General features: G+C 39.1%; 1 protein-coding gene across 11 annotated transcripts in view; it reads right to left on the bottom strand.

Annotated features, from left to right (window-relative positions):
- The window catches only part of MACROD2 (mono-ADP ribosylhydrolase 2), a gene marked incomplete at its 3' end in the record, with an annotated part of 1,819,824 nt that overhangs the window by 1,246,408 nt on the left and 554,987 nt on the right, over nucleotides 1-18,429 (bottom strand). For all 11 annotated transcript variants that reach the window (XM_080931763.1, XM_080931769.1, XM_080931766.1 and 8 more), the window contains exon 5: nucleotides 13,509-13,625. In XM_080931763.1, the coding sequence (XP_080787889.1) occupies nucleotides 13,509-13,625 (117 nt within the window). The remainder of the gene's footprint in view (nucleotides 1-13,508; nucleotides 13,626-18,429) is intronic.

The raw sequence follows: 18,429 nt of genomic DNA, 5'->3' as shown, positions 1-18,429 counted from the left end.
AGGGATTTCAGACTAGGCCATGGGAAAGACTCATATCATGGTATGACACTCAATAAGAGTTTGGCATCATGTTTCATTATGAGCCTGAGGCCTCAGTAGCTGTAAAGAAAGCGGATTCCAAGCTGACTCTTTGCCATGCACAGACTTTCAGATCGATAAGCAGCACAATACAGACAACCATTCTTCCGAGAACTTTGAAAATACAGTGAAGGCTTTTTCTCGGGTCCCCCCCCCCCCGCACTAAGCAGAATAAACAGAGAAAGAGAATAAATCCTTCCTCGAAATGTCACAGGTAGGAAGAGGAAAGCTTCAGAAGGCCTTAGGAAATTATAGGGCTTTCACAAATAGCATATGATTAGAAATGGGGCAAGTACTGGGTGGTTCTTGAAGAAACGGAGGAGCTGATGGGAAACACACCACCTGGCATAGCAAACAGAGAGGAGCCCTGCTCCGAATGTGAATAGAACCTGCCGCTGCTCTGCTTCCCTTGTAGCCTTAGCACAGGGGAGAAGCAGAGACAGATCCCCCTTCCACCTCTGTGCAAAGGGGAACAGCAACCCCTGTCAGTGAGTAGCATCTGAGCGACCAGCACAATGATAAAACAATAATCAAGGAATAGTAGGTAAATAATAATACCAGTGCTGTGTTTTCATTGGGTGTTGTCTTTCCAAAGCTTCTTTACTTCTTTTAGCTGTCTTCCTCCCCCTCTGCCTCTCATTCTCTCTCTCTGTACCTCTCTTTCTCCAATCCCCCTATTAACACCATCAGTTTTTACCTATATGATACCAGCACCAGATGTATGGTAAGAGGATGTATTATGGTTAAGGGATGTGACTGCGTTTCTTGATTTTGAAGTCATTGATTAAATGTGTTTCATTTTACCTCCCATGTCAGGCCATTCCTAAGCCAGACACATGCACTAGGAGAGTGTTATATGGACTGGCAACTCTGCTAGTGAGCTCCCTGTCCTGACCTAAACACTTTGCCATGGTTGTCTGCTAGTGATCTCCTTGTCCTGACCTATACTCTTTTCCATGGTTGTCTGCTAGTGAGCTCCTTGTTCTGACCTATACACTTTGCCATGGTTGTCTGCTAGTGATCTCCCTGTCCTGACCTAAACACTTTGCCATGGTTGTCTGCTAGTGAGCTCCTTGTCCTGACCTATGCACTTTGCTATGGTTGCTTTATTAGTATCTGAGGACTGCAATAACATGCAGCTCCAAACTTGAGTAACAAACACAACCTCCCAGTTTCAGAGGCTGAGGATTCTGTAAGGACTTAGTGGGATGGCTTTGGCTCAGCACACTTCTTAGTGATGCTCTCAAACTTAGGGAGGCAAACACCTGTCAGTCTCATGGAGGCTGGAGGGTGTAGTGCAAAGGCCGCTCGCACGGTTGCTGCATGTATGTTTGGCTATGCACCTTCTAGGCTCGCTCACACTGTTTGGCTCTAGCGGCTCACCACGTGGATCCTTCTAGAGGTGGTCGAAGGTCCCTCAGAATGTGTTTCTCCTTCCTCAATGCTGCCTGACACATAGCTTGTTATCTTACAAAGTGTGCATCATGGGGTACTGGTTTTCAAAAAAGAATGACAATGTTCTGATCCCCTGGAGAAGGCATGTGTCTACATTGTTGTCTTTCCTATCTGCTCTCCAGGGCAGAATGCTTGTGCTGCTTACAGACGCTGAGTGTGCTGATCTGTCCTATCAGCCCTAGGTGAGCCGCAGGTAATGATGCAGAGACAGAGAGATCGCACATGGAAGCCAACGCTGCTTTAAATGTAAGCCCAGAAAGTCCTCCACCTTAGACAGACTCTGTTCACTTAGAGGAGATCAGTAAGGCCCAGCTGCTCTCGGGGTGGAGTGAGAGATCATATTTATACTTCCAGAGAAGAGATGTCTGTGGGTTTTGCAGGCATGTCTGATGTCTGTCAAAATGACTTCTGAGGAATGTCCTTCCTCTGAAGGTAAGCAACTGTACGCGTCTCGGTTAAGGATAATGAGGACCTCTCATTACGTCTTACAGGTAACTTCCGTGTTTCCTCAGATAGCAGACAATGCTGTAAGACTCTGGGGGACTTCTGTGGAGAACATCACTAGGGAAGCTCGTGGTTTCATCAGTGATGTGGAGTGTGTCAAGACTACTATCATCAATGAAGCAGCAGGTGTGCTGGGCAGGGGGAGAACTTCGTTCTTCAAATGTTTGTGGACTTTATTTTATTGAGTAGATGGCTACAATCTCATAAAGTGCTTGCAGCAGCGTCAGCATCATCATAGAGTATGTTCTAACAGAAAGCTCACTGTACCATGATGCGCGAAACTCCAGGTCGGTGCTTTGGTCTGTCATTTATTATAAAATCCTGGGAAAGATTGAGCCATCACCCTGGGCTTCAATTCCCCTGGCTGTGAAAATATGAGGTGATCGATAAGTGGTCATCTAAAGGATCATTAAAACTCCTGTCTGATCCTGATTAGATACAGCAATACTTTCATTTCCAGTGAAAGCTAGGCTGGGAGGAGTGTGTGAACTTATCTACATGCATACATGCCTGGACATCAGAACAAAGACAAGCAATCCAACGTAAGGATGAAGGACACAGGAGAATTCCCTGGCTATGCTCCTTTTCGTGTTCCATGAGCTGACTTTAATTCAGGGTAAAGTGCTTTCTTTTGTCTGCAATGGGTTTTCACTGAGGAAGCCGCAGAGCTCTCGGCGCAAATACCACATCCTCAGGGAGGTCTTTCCTGACCGCATGGGAGAGCTGCCTCTTCCCCTTCCACTCTGGTTGCTCGCTCTTTCCTCCTGCTAGTTTCCCTTGCCCTCTCTACAAGTCCTCGGTTTGGTACGGATATCTTCATTGCCTGCCTCTTTTAGTTTGAACGTCAGGTCTAAGTGGCCAGCATCTCTTCTCAATAGTTCTCTACCTCCTACAAGAGCCCACAGGTCGCAGCAAGCACCCAGCAAAAATGGGGTGAACAAGAAAATGAAGTATGCCAATCAGTTTACAACTACCGATAAAGTCACATCTCTCTGTGATGTCTTCCGTTATTAAGACACTGCTCTATGTCTGTTCCTAACAGACCCTGGCAAGATAGATGCCGAGACCCAGAGATAATCACGGACAAGGAAACTCATGCTCAGAGGTTAAATGACTTCACAGCGTAATTAGAGTATCAAGTTCAGGACTTCCCAGGTTGACCTTGAAGTTCAGTGTTCCACCATGGAATCAAGAGTTTATTCCACGGTGTATGGTTGGCTCCGTCGGTGTTTCTAAAGCAAGTCATAAAGTGGGTAGACAATGAGATTTTAAAATTAGTGATTAATTGCTAAGATGATTAATACATGTACGAACTGTTCCATGTTGCTTGCTTTTTAATCAAGTCGTTTATGTTACTGACAGACCAAGGAATATGTTAATGTATGGGAAAATCATTTAACTCAGTGCTTGCTGCTTATTTCTGTAAGTGCGCTCTGCTGTCTCTGCACATTAATGGCAATGGCCCCGAGATTAACATCTCTGGTTGGCTTGTTTCTGACCTCAGACTATCCTAAATTACTCACAGCCAGTCTGATGGCTTTAATTTATGAAAACACCTTCACACATTCATCTTTTAAACCTTGAAAATGATTATCCCCACACAACCGTGGCTCTCTTTTTAATCTTAGCTGATAACTCTGATTAAACATGTCCACAGGCTGATTACCCCCACTGCGGTTAATGCCGGTGTCGCTGCTAACTACTTTTTTCACAGCAGGAATTGCCTTCAAGAGCACATTTACATTATTACTCGGAATTGATTTACACTGTTATTTCCTATTGATCACACACACACACACACACACACACATACACACACACACACAAAGGTATAGACAGGCTCCTCTGAAGGCCAGCTAAGGCAGCAAAGGATGAACTGTAGGCTTTCTTCACCACCTAGCTTGTTATACAGTAACAAATATACTGGTTGCTTTGAAAATGTAGATACTTTCAAAAAATACTAATGTTAGAATAGATTTGTCACAAAATTGCCTGATAAGAGAACCTACATTACTCCACTCTGTCCTAAAAGGGAGAACACAGGTAAAAGATACTCCTGTGGAAAAACATGTTAAAGTACTTTATCTTCCTGTACTTTCTTTCACAGTTAACCCTTTCATCAAGAGGCACGCTTGAGGTCACAGAATGATTTAGCAGGTAAGAGTTCACTCCGTGTTTGCTTCACTGTGGAAGGAGAGAACTGGCCTTCGAAAGCTGCTCTCCGACGTTCCCGTCTACACCAAAGCCACACATGCACACATCCATGTTCTCACTCTCCGACGTTCCCGTCTACACCAAAGCCACACATGCACACATCCATGTTCTCGTGTTCTTTGTTCTGCTCCCTCTTTAATAATAGTAAAACTTATTAAAGATTTATAAAAAGAAGCATGCGGGGTGATGTGATGTCATGCTGAGAACAGCAACAGACCTAGCTTTTCAGATTTCTGAACTGTGGAGCTCCATCTTGAGAGCAGTTGTGTTGGTTTCTAACAGTGACCCTAGTGATGAGGAAAGAAAGCACTCAGGCAATTGCTAATTCTCCCAGCAAATATGCGTGGAGAGCCTATTCTTGTACCAGATACTATGCATCCCAGGGATCAATGAGACTGTTATGACTCTGCCCTCCTTAAACTGTAACTGTTAGGGAGGACTGGCCATGAAGAGCTAAGCAAATATAGGCACTGTTAGTAACCACGGAAATAACACAAAGGAAAAGAAGAACTTGCATGAATTCTCTTTCAAGGAAAGCCTAGTCTAGTAACCAAAAGGATGTCTGGGTTAAACAGCCAGGAGGGTGACAGTAAGATTACTACCTGGTTTTCTACTCCTCTATAGGGCACAGATCCTCATACATGAGCATTCCTTAGTTCCATACGGTTCACTGAGCCACAGCGCTTCTAACTCAGGTTTTCTGGAGAAAGGCTTGATGATTTGCTTTGGAACTGCATTTCAAGACCTTCTAATCTAAATATTTCTCAATTCTGCAACTATTGTGAGGCTCACTAAGGGTATAAAGTACATCTGCTGCTTACTCTATAAGGAAATAACCGTGGATATAGAAAATCAGCCTCAAATGGAAGATGAAGTCGTAAGGAAATGAACCAGTAATGGTGTTTATGAAGAAGTCACATCCTCAAGAAAGATGATGATTTTATGTTCTTCAAAAGCTGTTTTTTTTTTTTTTTTCCCTCTTTAAGTGACATGCTATTTAATTATAGAATTGACTTGTGAGAGCCCTCAGGTCTCCATCAAAGGCTGCAGAGTCACACTCTTCCCAGCAAGCCCACTTCACTGCTTTCACAATCAAACACCTGCTGTGAGAGCTCAGGATGGCCGAAATCAGGTCACTTTTACCAGTGGACTAACTCACAATCACCTTTTGAGTTACTTACTCCTAATTATGAATTTCCCCAGGTCTGAAGGCCCCCATTCAGCACATTAGCTAGGCCCACTGGAGGAGGTAAGGGATGGAGATTTATGGCCCAAACTCTGGCGTTTTAAACTATCTTTCCCTGCAGAGACTTGACTTTTTCACTTCTTAGTTCCAGTACAATACAGAGAACTTTTTTTCTCATCAGAAATTTGTTTTCCAAGATGACCAAATGAAAGATTTGAAGAAACTCAGATAATCCTCCTAAAGATGCATTTACTTGAGGCACACTATACAAGGACAGCCCCATGAAATAGATAGCAGGTTGGTATTTTTCTCCTTTGTCAACTCTGATCAACTATACATACTTAATAAAAATCAATAAATATATATTTTATATAACTCCTACAAGAAGAAATTAGTCAACTCAGTCACACCAAAGCAGCCATAAACTATATAAGAACAAATCAGCATAGCCGGTTTCTAATAAAACTTTACTTATAAAACCAGGTAGCAGGATTGGATCACACTGCCAGTGATGCTCTACATAATTTATGATTCCTGGTTACAATCAATCCTCTACCCTGGATTTAATTTATTGGGAGCAGCATATTTGATTTCTCTATACCTGAATTTTTCTTTATGTTTGAAATAAATTATCCTTACTTGTCATGTTGTTTCTTCATAAAATTTCAAAGGACTGACAATCTTTGATTTCAACATGCTACTATTTCTTGATGAGGGTCACCAGAGAAGTATTCATTGCTATCAATAGTATCTTTAAGCTACTATCATCAGATTATTTCTGTACCTGAGAATACAATAAGGATATTAATCCATACCAATCATTCAAAAAAATTATGTTATAGTATGCCATCATAGGCATTCCTTGAAATCAATAGGATAACACTAGAAGTTGGATGTCAACATTGTTCTATGATGCGTTAGAAGATTAACTGAAAGATACAAAATTATTATACATGTAGATTTAATTTTTTCTATTTACCTTTGATGCTTATTCAACCCTGAAAAATCTTGGAAGTATTCTAAGGAAATATTCTTGGGTTATGTTCAAAGTGAAATGAATTTTACTTTTAACTCATCAGGAGAGATTATTTGGAGTAAATTTCTTAGGAGACTTGAGAACTACGTATAAGTTGAAAGAGTTTTAAACTACAAAGAATAATTGACACTAATTTCAATGTTTAGGAATATTAGCATAACTCTTATGTTCAAGCTTTCATCAATTCAGTATCAGTTTTATAGTTTTAATAAATCATTTGACAGATATTTCTCTAGTACCTATAATACATAAGGAAGATGCAACATTGGGCTGGAAAGACTTCTCAGAGAGTAAAGTGCTTATCACAAAATCAAGACCTGAGCTTGGGACAAATTGGCCATGTATTTTGGGATGTACCCCAAAGATGTTCCAACATACAATAAGGACACATGCTCCACCATGTTCATAACAACCTTATTTATAATAGCCAGAAGCTGGAAAGAACCCAGATGTCCTTCAGTAGATGAATGGATACAGAAAAGTATGGTATATTTACACAATGAAGTTCTACTCAGCTATTAGAAACAATAGCTTTATGAAATTCCCAGGAAAATGGATGTATCTAGAGAATATCATCCTGAGTGAGGTAACCCAGTCACAAAAGAACAGACACAATATGCAGTCACTGATAATTGGATAGTAGCCCCAGAAAGCTCTGAATACCCCCAGAAACTACTAACAGACCATATGAAGTTAAAGAGAAAGAAAGGAAGAAAGGAAGGAAGGAAGGAAGGAAGGAAGAAATAAAGAAGGAAAGAAAGAAAGAAAGAAAGAAAGAAAGAAAGAAAGAAAGAAAAGAATAGAAAGAAAAGAAAGGCCAAAAAAGTGAAAGCCTCAATCCTTCTTAGAGAAAAAATGTATATAGCACCCTCTCAGAGTGGGGTACACATAGCCCATTAATAACTCAAGAACTAAGAAGATACCCTTGTGACAATTTTTGGTAGTTAAAAATCATTATGTTTAATATTTACACACCAAAAAAAAATCTTTTACTATTTCCACGTTACATTTTGTTTTACATATACTTTATAACTTTTGTAAATAGTAAGATTTCAATGCATATTATCAAACCTTTAAAAAATTAAGTACTGACAAAAATATATTCATATATATTTATGCTAAAATGTTTTTAATTATCTGTACATGTATCTCTGGTTTATTTTTTTAAAATAAAGTTGTAAGAAAAAAAGAAAGTACATTCTTTTGTGTTTAGGTGAAATGTTTTGTAAGCATCTTTTAGGTCCATTTGGTTTATGATGTCTTTTAGCTCCCATATTTCTAGATTAGCTGTCTGTCAATAGGAATGAAATATTGACGTTATCCACTTTCCGTGTGTGAGGGTCAATATGTGATTTTACCTGTAGTATATGTTTCTTTATTGAACTTGGGTGTCCTTATATTTGGTCCACAGATGTTAAGAGTTGCAATGTCCTCTTAATAAATTTTTCCTTTAATAATAATAAAAAAAAGAGCTAGTCATGATGTTCTGCAATGGTGCAACAGTGGAGGACTGGAAACACAAGTCCCTTGGTCCTGCCGGTTATCCAGCCTGGCCTTCTCAGTGAGCTCTCAACCAGTGAGGAATTCTGTCTTAAAAACCAAGGTGCGTTTGGACTGCATAGATGCACAGTGTAGGAAGCCAGAGGCTGTTTGATTCAGTGGCAAATGGCGGAACTACCACCAGAGGATTTCTAACACAGAATAGCTTATAAAATTAGGACACTAGGTTCTAAGCCAGCAATTGTGTTACCTGTTGATTCAAAACTAAGATTGGGTGGTTTTTTCCTTCATGTAGCAACTCTACTGGACTCTAGAGAAAGATTTCAGGGAGACTTTATACCATTTATCTGGCTTCAAATGATTAAAAAGAAATTGTGGAAAATGGGAGCATAAGAATTCTTATGTGTTATATTAAATTTTCAAAGAATTACATGGAAATGGAAGTGACATACTATATCAGCTATGTGTCAGGACAACAATTGCAATGATAGGAATCCTAAAGGCTCTGCTATTTGAGATTGAATTATGGATAATCCAAAATATCATTTACCAAAATTACTTACCTACAAATATCAAGATGGATATCAGATCAATATTTTCATGTCATTTAGGCTTAGGATTACTTATATTTCAAATATAACCATGCTATTTCTACTAGAGTATACTCATTAGGATCAAAAAAAAAATAAGCATGACCATAGCATTGTCAAAGGGAATAAATCTTACTGAAGAAATGAGGGAAGGCTGTATCCATCTGACCAAAATGCAAAGGATTCCAATTGAAAACATCAAAACCAGAAATGTAATAGATACATGTCCTAAATGGAAGCTTTTACCTAGGGAGTGGACTCTTGGTAATTACTCCTGACCCATTTTAGAATATTTTCTGGTTAATTCTTTTATCTAATCAACAATAAAAATATTAAAATTAAAAAAAAAACAAGGTAGATGACTCCTGTGGAACAAAACACAAGGCAGTCTTCTAGGTCTATATGTGCACAATTATAAAATATGCAAGACAAGCCAAAGGAGCATCATGTAAAGTGTGAATGTGCAATACACTAAGTGGAAAAAAGGTCACTTGTGGTAGAAGTGATAAAAGTATCATTCCTAACAAAGGTGGTATCTGAGTTGAGCCTGAAAGATAAGTGGAAAGATCAAAGACTAAACAAGCTTTCAGAGATGCACAGAATCAACTTGGGAGCAAATTATGCCATTCAAGACATTTTAAGTGGTTCAAGATATGGCAGGACATTGTGGGAAGTCAAAGAAAATTAGGTTAAGAGATGTTTAACTTTACTTAAGAAGAAAAGATTGTCAAAGGATTGGAGTTTATTTTCATTAATTCTTTCAATATCTTTCAAGCTTCTTTACATGTTGGGCATTTTTAGAACCTGTATGGATATAGCCAAACAAAGGAAATAGATCTCAACCCAAAAATCTACACCCTTATTCTGCTATGGGGAGATATTACCAAAAATAGAAGTAATAACATATTATATTTGAAGTTAACATGCTACAGTAAACTATAAATGAAGCAGTGGAGCAAAGATAACTACATCAGCTAAGGTGACACCTGAGGTTACAATTAACAAGGGTATGAAGAACATAAAAGAAGAAGTCATGAAAATGTATAGCTATCTCTAGACAGTGAGAGAGCAGTATCTAGGGCTGAGGATCACAGCAGACAAGGAAAGTCTCAGTCATACACAGCCCTGCTATAACTGAAATAAGAGAACATGTACCCCACTAGCATCATGCAAAATGGGCCTCAAGATGAGAGGTTAGATACGTAAGAGTTGTGGCTAAAGCACTATACATAATTCCCAGATGAGAGGTCCTGAACAAAGTCATTCATTTGACCCTTCATTCTTTCATGTTAAGCAAGTACAAAATTGGGACACCATATAACAGTGATAGCGGTGGATAGACTTTTCTTGGGCAGACATGAACACAACTCTACTGTTGGCTGATGAAGCACAAGCCAGACAATGATGTTGATTCCAGAAGCTTAGACAATCTAAAAACAGTAAGATCACCAAAAAAGCCTCACTGCAATATGGTGATAGCAGGACCCCCTGCCCCGTGACTGTACAGACAGACAGCCTTCACAATTCAGGTAGCTCTGTGTGGTGATCCTCTGTGTTCTCAAACCTACCAAGACCAAGTGCAACTTAGACACAATTGGATACATCATGGGACAAGATGTAGGAGAGTGGACGGAATCTCAAGTGTGTATCTAATGTCTCTCTCCTCCCTGCCTACTATGAAGTACAGTCAAGAGAACCAATCTTGAGAGCCTGTGGTGGGATTATCGTGATTTCTCTAAAATGGTAATGGCTGTTAGGCATGGAGGACAGAGTTCTACAACAGAGAAGTGTAAACACCCTTCATGTGAAAAGGCTTCTATACAGAGATATACACTGAAATTTTATTGCAGATATAAAAACAAGTCTAATCTCACAGAAGGAACTGTTCCTTCAAGATTGAAATTACATAAACAGCCCTTTTGTACACTTCCTAAGAAATAGCAATTCAGTGCAATTCCAGCCAATATTCTTGCCACCCATGATGTCTTTTAAGAAAAATGATTGGTTAGTTTTGTGTCAAAAGAAACCATTCAAACATTCAGGCAGTGAAGGAAAGAAAAAGAAAAAAAATCCAGGGGCTTTTCATTTCACCCATCATGATAAACCACCAAACACAGACAACAAGAAAAATTAATTCGAACACAACCATTTGTGGATAAATTAATTTAGAAAGCATAGGAAAGCAGAGAACAGTCCAAAATGTCCAATATTTTCTGTAACCCAGACAAAATCATTTTCAAAACAAATTTCTGGTGCGTGAAGATATCATCACTTGTGGCTAGATGGCTGGCTTTAGTACCCCTATAATGATGAACCCACTGTCTCAGAGGACAGATAGGAGCTAGTCTCTGCTGTCAAACTGTCACCAAATTATTAAATATGGAGGGGAAAATGACCCAAACAGTATGTAATGAGCTCCCTTTTCATTCTCTCACTACACAAGCACATCTGTGGATTGGTAATGACTCTGAAATGGAGGATCCAAACTGATGAGAAAGAAAACTATCTTTCAGGGATAGGGAAAAGGAAGAGGAACACACACAATGTTTATAACAAATAATTTAAAATATAAGACCTTGGGAAAGTACTGGGAAACAGCATAAAATGGAATACAAGTTTGAGCTATCATCACTCAGTTCCACACTCCTTTTATCAGCTTACTATCAACCATTAATCTTTTAAAGAACACAGAAATATCAAGACACTTTCATGTCTTGACATTCAAGATATTCATACCAAGACGGTGCATGTCTGATTTTTATGAGGCAGCTGCTATGCTGGACTTCTTTATTAGAGAGGCTGTCTTAGTTAAGGATAATGCTACTGTGATGAAGGGCCGTGATCAAAAGTAACTAGAGAAGAGGTTATTTTGCTTGCAGTTCTATATCACAATTCGTAATCAAAGGGAATCAGGGCAGGAACCAGGAAGCAGGAGATGATACAGTTGTGCTGTGCTCCTTACTAGCTGCTCCCTGTCCTCACTCTGCCTGGTTTTTGTTTGGTTTGGTTTTGTTGCTGTTGTCTTATTGTTGTTTTATTTTGTTTTGTTCCTTTAAATAACATTCATGACCACCAGTCTAGGGTGATTCTGCGCCATTGGGTTAAATATTTCAACATGAAACACCAATTAAGAAAATATACTGTAGGCTTGCCTGTAGCCTGATGTTATAAAGACAAATTCTCTGTTGACGTTCCCTCTTTTCAGATGACTCTACTTCGTGTTCAGGTGATGTAAAAATCTAGCTGGCACTCATGTCCTTGAGTTATAATGTAAGGGCTGGAGTAAGGATCTCAGCTAGCTGGAGTTCCGTGCTGAGTCCTGCAGGCTGATTCTCCATGTCCTGAGTCTTGGGCCACAAGATCTACTTGCTTCAGGATACTTGAGAGCCACATTCCATACTTAAGCTCAAACACAGGGTTCAAATACAATAACTTCTACCACATCCTCAGACATACTGATTCCTGTACCTTGATGCTTGGAACTATGCAAAGTCTCAATAACTGTGAGATCAACTGACTGGCCGTCAATGGAAATGGAACATATTGTACACAAGCATGTCAAATAGCAAGTAAGTTATAAAAGCTTCCCATATTTCTTAGATAATATTCATAAACCATCATTGCAACTCAATCATGTGTACAGATTCCAGGTTTCTCAGCGTCCAATAAAGCTCAGAGTAGAAGCATATTGATGTCTGTTTTCATACAAAGGAAACGGTGAATTTAAAAGACTACCTCACGTATCACTTGGTCTTAAAGAGGTCGATCTGCTCATTCTCAGGATGGTACAGGTCAGCTGCATCTGACAGGTAGCATCAGGTTAGAAAGATTTTAAAAAATCACATTTGTCAACATTGGCTGTATAAATCTAGAAAAAAATCATCCTTAATACTCAAGACCTTGAGTTCTACTGATCAAAGTAAGAATTCTCAACACCACTGTACACATGAGTAATACACACACACACACACACACACACACACACATACACACACACTTTTAAATTTTTCATTAAGATTAAGTGCTCTATGTCACTGGTCACAGGTAGTCTCAAGCAGTTCTCTACACCGTCTATACAGAATCCAATAGTATCCACAAATTATTCCGTACCTTCTGAGTTCACGCTTTCTTCACTAATAAAAGGCAAATAAAAGTAGCTTGCCTTCACAAAAAAAATGTGTTCATAGATCAAGCAGTATCCTCAGAAACAAGTATAGAGATTAAATTGGAGTCGCAATTTCCAGGCCAATGCACACCTTAATAGTGTAGCCCAGCCCCTCCCTCTAGCCCCAGGCTCTGGAAATCATATAATTTTAAAAGGAATACCTTTAATCACTTCTCTCATCTTTTATTCTATACTACCCTACCCTAGTCAGCTAAACACTGAAGTAACAAGGTCAGTCAATTGCAATGCATTTTTTTCTATTAAAATATAATAGAAAATCTGACCATTCCACATTCAAAGAGCAAATACATTCTCGGACTGACAACTGCATCCCACTGGCTTCTCCTGAGAGCCGAGAGTGACAGATGCCTGGGCTGTAATTGCCAATCAGCCTTTACATGGCAGCTGAAGACACAATACATCACTTTGATCTCCTTTGCTCTAAACACATCCACAATCAAGAAAGCCGAACAAGGAATGAGAAATTGGCATCATTTCCAGAAGCTGTCACCGGGGTGCTTAAATACTGGAACGTATATTCTCCTCATATTTTTATTTTGCAGTTTTGGAGACACTGCTAAAGAACTGAACAACTAAAAGTTTCCATACTTAATCATGTAAATAAACATGCACCTACACACTAAATTTGACTATAAGTATATTTAATTAAATTCCACTACAGCGGTCCTTTTCTAGATATTCTTTTGAAGGCGGGGAAAGAAAGGCAAGGATGGCGCTCTCAGTTGACTCTGAAATTAAGTGCAGGCATGCTGTACTCACACTTTGCAGGGAGGTCGTAGCCACATGTGATTTTCGCATGTCCAGTCTCACAGCCGTTCAGGTTCCGACACTCAGCTAACAAACAGGGGCCAGCAGCTCTGTGGATACAGCCGTCCACTGGGGGAAAGATATAACAAAGTTAGCCTAGGTTCAGCATTTAGGAAATAAATGTATAAACAAACATGAGAAAACAAGAACCCAATTTCTTCCTCCTCAAACCATAGCTTCATGTAGAAAAACTCATGGCGAATATCTGTCTGTCTGTCTGTCTGTCTGTCTGTCTGTCTCTCTCTCTCTCTCTCTCTCTCTCTCTGTGTGTGTGTGTGTGTGTGTGTGTGTGTTTGTGTGAACAGATGTAGAGGAGCAATGTAAGCAGTGTGCTGTTTTCCTGTTAACATTCCCATGGGGTGGAGGAGCTCCTGACAGGTAAAATAATTTCACAAGTGTAGGCACTCTCTGCCAACATCCAATCTGGATAAAAACCGTATTGGGACAAAAAGCTGTCTCTTCTGAGCTGTTGAGTGTGTTTTCCAACACACCCCCAGTATCAATTAGGTTATAAAGGCACACATGTGTACACCTCCCAAAAGGAAGCTGGAAAAAAATAGGTTCCCCAAAACAAAACAAACCTCTACCCTATGTCTTGTTCCTCACAGGAACAAATGCAAACCTGATGAGGTTCTTGCGAGGTAAGACCTGCATGGCACAAGAGCAGATGTGTTCTTATGAGCACATGGAAGACCAAGTGTCTGGCTTGCTTGCCACAAAGTTGAGCCTGAAGCAATGGCAACTGTTCCTACTTAGCTATGGAGACAGCTTTCTGCCCGTAGGCAGCCCGAGCTAGGGCTTCTCCTTTGAGTACCTTGCATACAGCTATCCTGACAAGAAGCACTAAGCTGATTTTATTTTTTTTAAAAAAAATGCAGCACCTTCTGTGATTGGATCAGAGGTTAACGCTGAAGTAGAGGACTAAATTCATATACAGATAAATTAGACACTTGAAAATCTGCCTGCTTAGTCACTTTTGAGTAAATACTGCTCCAGGGCAGAAAAAAAATCAACTTTGTGAACCAGGGCTAGGTAAGAGTAATCTAAACTGGAAGAGAAAGCATAGTACCCTTTAGAGATGTGGACACCACCCCACCCCGAGGTCCGTACTGTCATGTGACTGATAATGACTCTGCTTAGTTTTGTTTCATTTCAGGACGTGGTTAGATATTGGACAGACTTTATGCTGAGGGTACAACCTGTCTAATATCTAAGATGACATCTGTTGCCACAAACTGTCACCAAGACACCACTCTTAGCCAAACAATTGTCCAAAGGCATGTGTATCTAGGCTTACCTGCTTTACCACTTATATATCTATGTTGTTTGATAACAAACCTAGCCCTCAAAGACTCTTGTATAGAAATGAATATATTCTAGACTACCCCCAACTGTCACCCTTCAAGGACCCAGGGTGACATCTACACTGTGCCCTCTACCAGCCACAAGTTGGGCTAAGCTCTATCTTATAAGAAATTGGTTTTAGAGGTACAGCCTTACATTCCTGTGCAGGAATTTAAGGACTCTGGTGCACAGGAGACATTCAGTGTGATACTTAATACAATGTTATATGCTAGACTGATGGTGTTTAGCTTAAATATTCTAACACAGAATTGAGCATATTTATAAACAGCTCTTTATCAGCATATAAGAAATGTAGGGAAGAATATGAAATGCACGGTTCATCCTGCTCTAGAAGGGCAGCCAGTGGCCTGCCCACTGTTCACACACAAAATATAGTTACTTGCTTATAAGAAAAGATTGGAAATATTTGTTCAAGGATGTTTAACCAGCCATTTCACTTTTTAAAATTTAACGTATGAAATGATCAGCTCAAGTGCAGAAAATCTTTGCATTATGCAGAAATGATAATCTGTCAATATGCTGCATTCTCAAATAGACAGCTTGTTCAGTAAGTACAGGTCAGTCCTACTGTAGACTGTCCTGCAGCTATTAAGAAGAGTAGATCAGCTTGGAGGCTAAAGTCTTATCATAAGATTTTTACATGAATATGCCCAGTTTAGAATATAGTCGTTGACACTAATGCAAACTGTCTTGGTTTGGTTTCTTATTCTTTGATAAAAACCATGACCCAAAGCAAATTGAGAAGAAAGCATCGATTTTATCTTACACTTTCAGGCAACAGTCCTACACTGAGGACTCAGCAGAGGCCAGAGAGGAACCATTTTGAATGGTTTGCTCTGTTTGCTTTCTTATACAAAACAGTATCACCTCTTGGGGAAGGTTCAACCCACAGTAGACTTGGCCCTAAGTTAATAAAGAAAATGCCCAACAGGCTTGCCTATAATCCTGTCTTATGGAAACAGTTTCTACGGTGAGGATTTCATCTCTCAGATAACTCTAGCATGTGTCAAGTTGCCAAAAACAGGTCAGCTAACATATAGTATAGTCACAATTATATATATGGTTGTATGTGTACCCCTTGTACAATTGTACATACACATATGTATGCTCTGGAAAGATGATGAGATTAAGGAATACAGACAAAAGAGGACAATTACAAAAAATAAGTATATTCTAATTTCTCTGTGCTTGATGTTTTTTACAAGTTCTATGAAATAACATTAAAGGATTTTTTTCCCAAAGGGATAGTTACTTGGTTTGAAATGGATAACTAAAATAGGATTTGTGAGTGTGCTTAATCATATGCTGTCAAATGTTGGAGTTATTTAGATTGCAGCCTAATGCAGTTTGTAGACATCTAATTCTTAGAATCTCCATGGTTATACACACATTACTGATTGAGTTAGGGTAATGCCAGTGTAGCTGAAGAGCTATTTAATAATAATGACTACGGCTTAAATGCATCGAATGCATCTGTGGCCCAGACATTACACCAAGGACAACCTTCAAAGTGGATACTAATTGCATCATCTCCATTTTATGAGAGCCTAGCCTAGGTCATAGCCACAGAAACCTTGCAGTTTGCCTCAAAGCCCCAGATTTTTCTCATGTAGGAATCACACTCAGAGCCATCTATAACTCGGGTCTTGAAACCTGGCAATCTAACCTGAGTTCCTGCATGTAACCCACTATATAATTACACCTTTTTAGTTTCATTAATTCTACTTATAACTTCTTATGCCTGTAAAGCCAAGCATACGTATATAAAGTCTGACTCTGCACAGATGTTACTGGGACAGCAATAAGGACGAGACATTTCTATCACCCCGACGCTGCCGTCTCCATTGAAGTTCTCTCACTGTCATGGTGAGTGGGGCCACTTGTTTGCTCTTCAGTGGCCCTGCCTACATTTTATCCATCCTGTAGTTTTCAAACTTTAGTTTGAGATTCTTGGGTCTTTCACTCAGCGGAAGTCTTCAATCAGATGTCTTATGGTTTTATTCCACTTTATCCTTGACAAATATTCTACCATTAAAGACATCGTGATTTCATCATATGAGTGGACAAAAATTATTCACACCAAACAGGGGATTGTTGACAAGCATATACTGTATATAAACCTTTTTGATACTGTGTTCACTTCCTTGAAAAAATTCCTATGAATAAGGTTTCTGGGTAGGTTAAACACATTTTATAAAGAAAAGATGCTTTCCCCAATCATGTAAATCGTTTACTGCCCTCAAAAAGTATATGGGAGCTATGCATACATTTGATTTATCTTTTTAATCTTAGCATTCGAATGTCTGTAAGCAATACTCCACTTAAGTCTTACTGATGACTGGTGGGATTAAGTACATTGCCAAGTGCTCAGACATCATTCATCTACATCTCTTGAGAAGTGCCTATCTGTGCCCTTCACTGATTTTTATTTTCTTTTAGTACTGAGATGTGTTAAATCTGCCAAACTCCACCCAATTGTTTTCTTTGTTCTAGATTTGTTTTTTAGATTCCATTTGCTTTTTTTCTTGTTATTTTCATATCACTTCTGAAAAATTTAAACCTACCACTCTTTATATCTAAATATCTTATATCTAAACTTTTAAACAGGTTTTACACAGTGATTTTATAGTATTTTTATGGTATTTTAAATACTGATTTTAAAGAATTTTTTACATGTCTACAAATGTTTCGTCTGGAATTTATTATTACTATTGGAAGAGTTTATTCATATAGGTGATCCTGTGACAGACCAAAGCTGGAACTATGTGCCACATCTTTAACAGGTTAAAGTATAACCTCATTTTGTTTCAGATATATTTGTTTTCTCAGCACAAGTTAGTGTGCAGTATAACGTCATTGGCAGCTTCAACTATCTCAGTCCTTTTTCTTAAAACTCATTATTTCAAAAAACAAAAGGAGAATATACCTATAATATGTAAATACTCACTATGAGGTTTTTGAATTCCTGAAACTATTGTCAGTTCTGATACTAAACTTATTTTTCTAAAATTCCAATACAATCATATTACTTATTGTTGAAATAATATTTGCTTTTACCCTTACCCTACATTATGAAAGTTCTGTTTCTAAATTGTGCTGTTTCTAAACTCTTCAGCATGGCTGATTTTACATTCCCAAATATATACCATTAAATTAACGGACCTCGCTTCCTTCACCGGAGGTCTCACCAATCCCTTTCACACCAGCATGCCCTTGGTTAAATCCTCTCCTCAACTGTGTTCTCCTTTACAAAAGTATTGACAATGTGAGAGCTTGTTTGGAAGTCCTGGCAGAGCCCTGGAGACACCTGTATAGCCCTGACTGAAGACCAGTCCTCTGCCTGTTCAAAGGTCCTTTCCTTCGAGCCTGTATCCTATTGAGCTCTGGGAGCTCTAACAATATCCACCGGACATATACAAGTTCAAAGCTAGACAAAATCCCAGGGCTGAGAAGGGAGAGTAGACACAAAGTCCATCCCTGACCAAAAAGCTAAATGCAACTGATACTG

This window comes from Micromys minutus (assembly GCF_963924665.1).
Source record: "Micromys minutus genome assembly, chromosome: 17".
Classification (NCBI taxonomy): Eukaryota; Metazoa; Chordata; class Mammalia; order Rodentia; family Muridae; genus Micromys; species Micromys minutus.
This window is presented reverse-complemented; position numbering and strand designations above follow the sequence as displayed.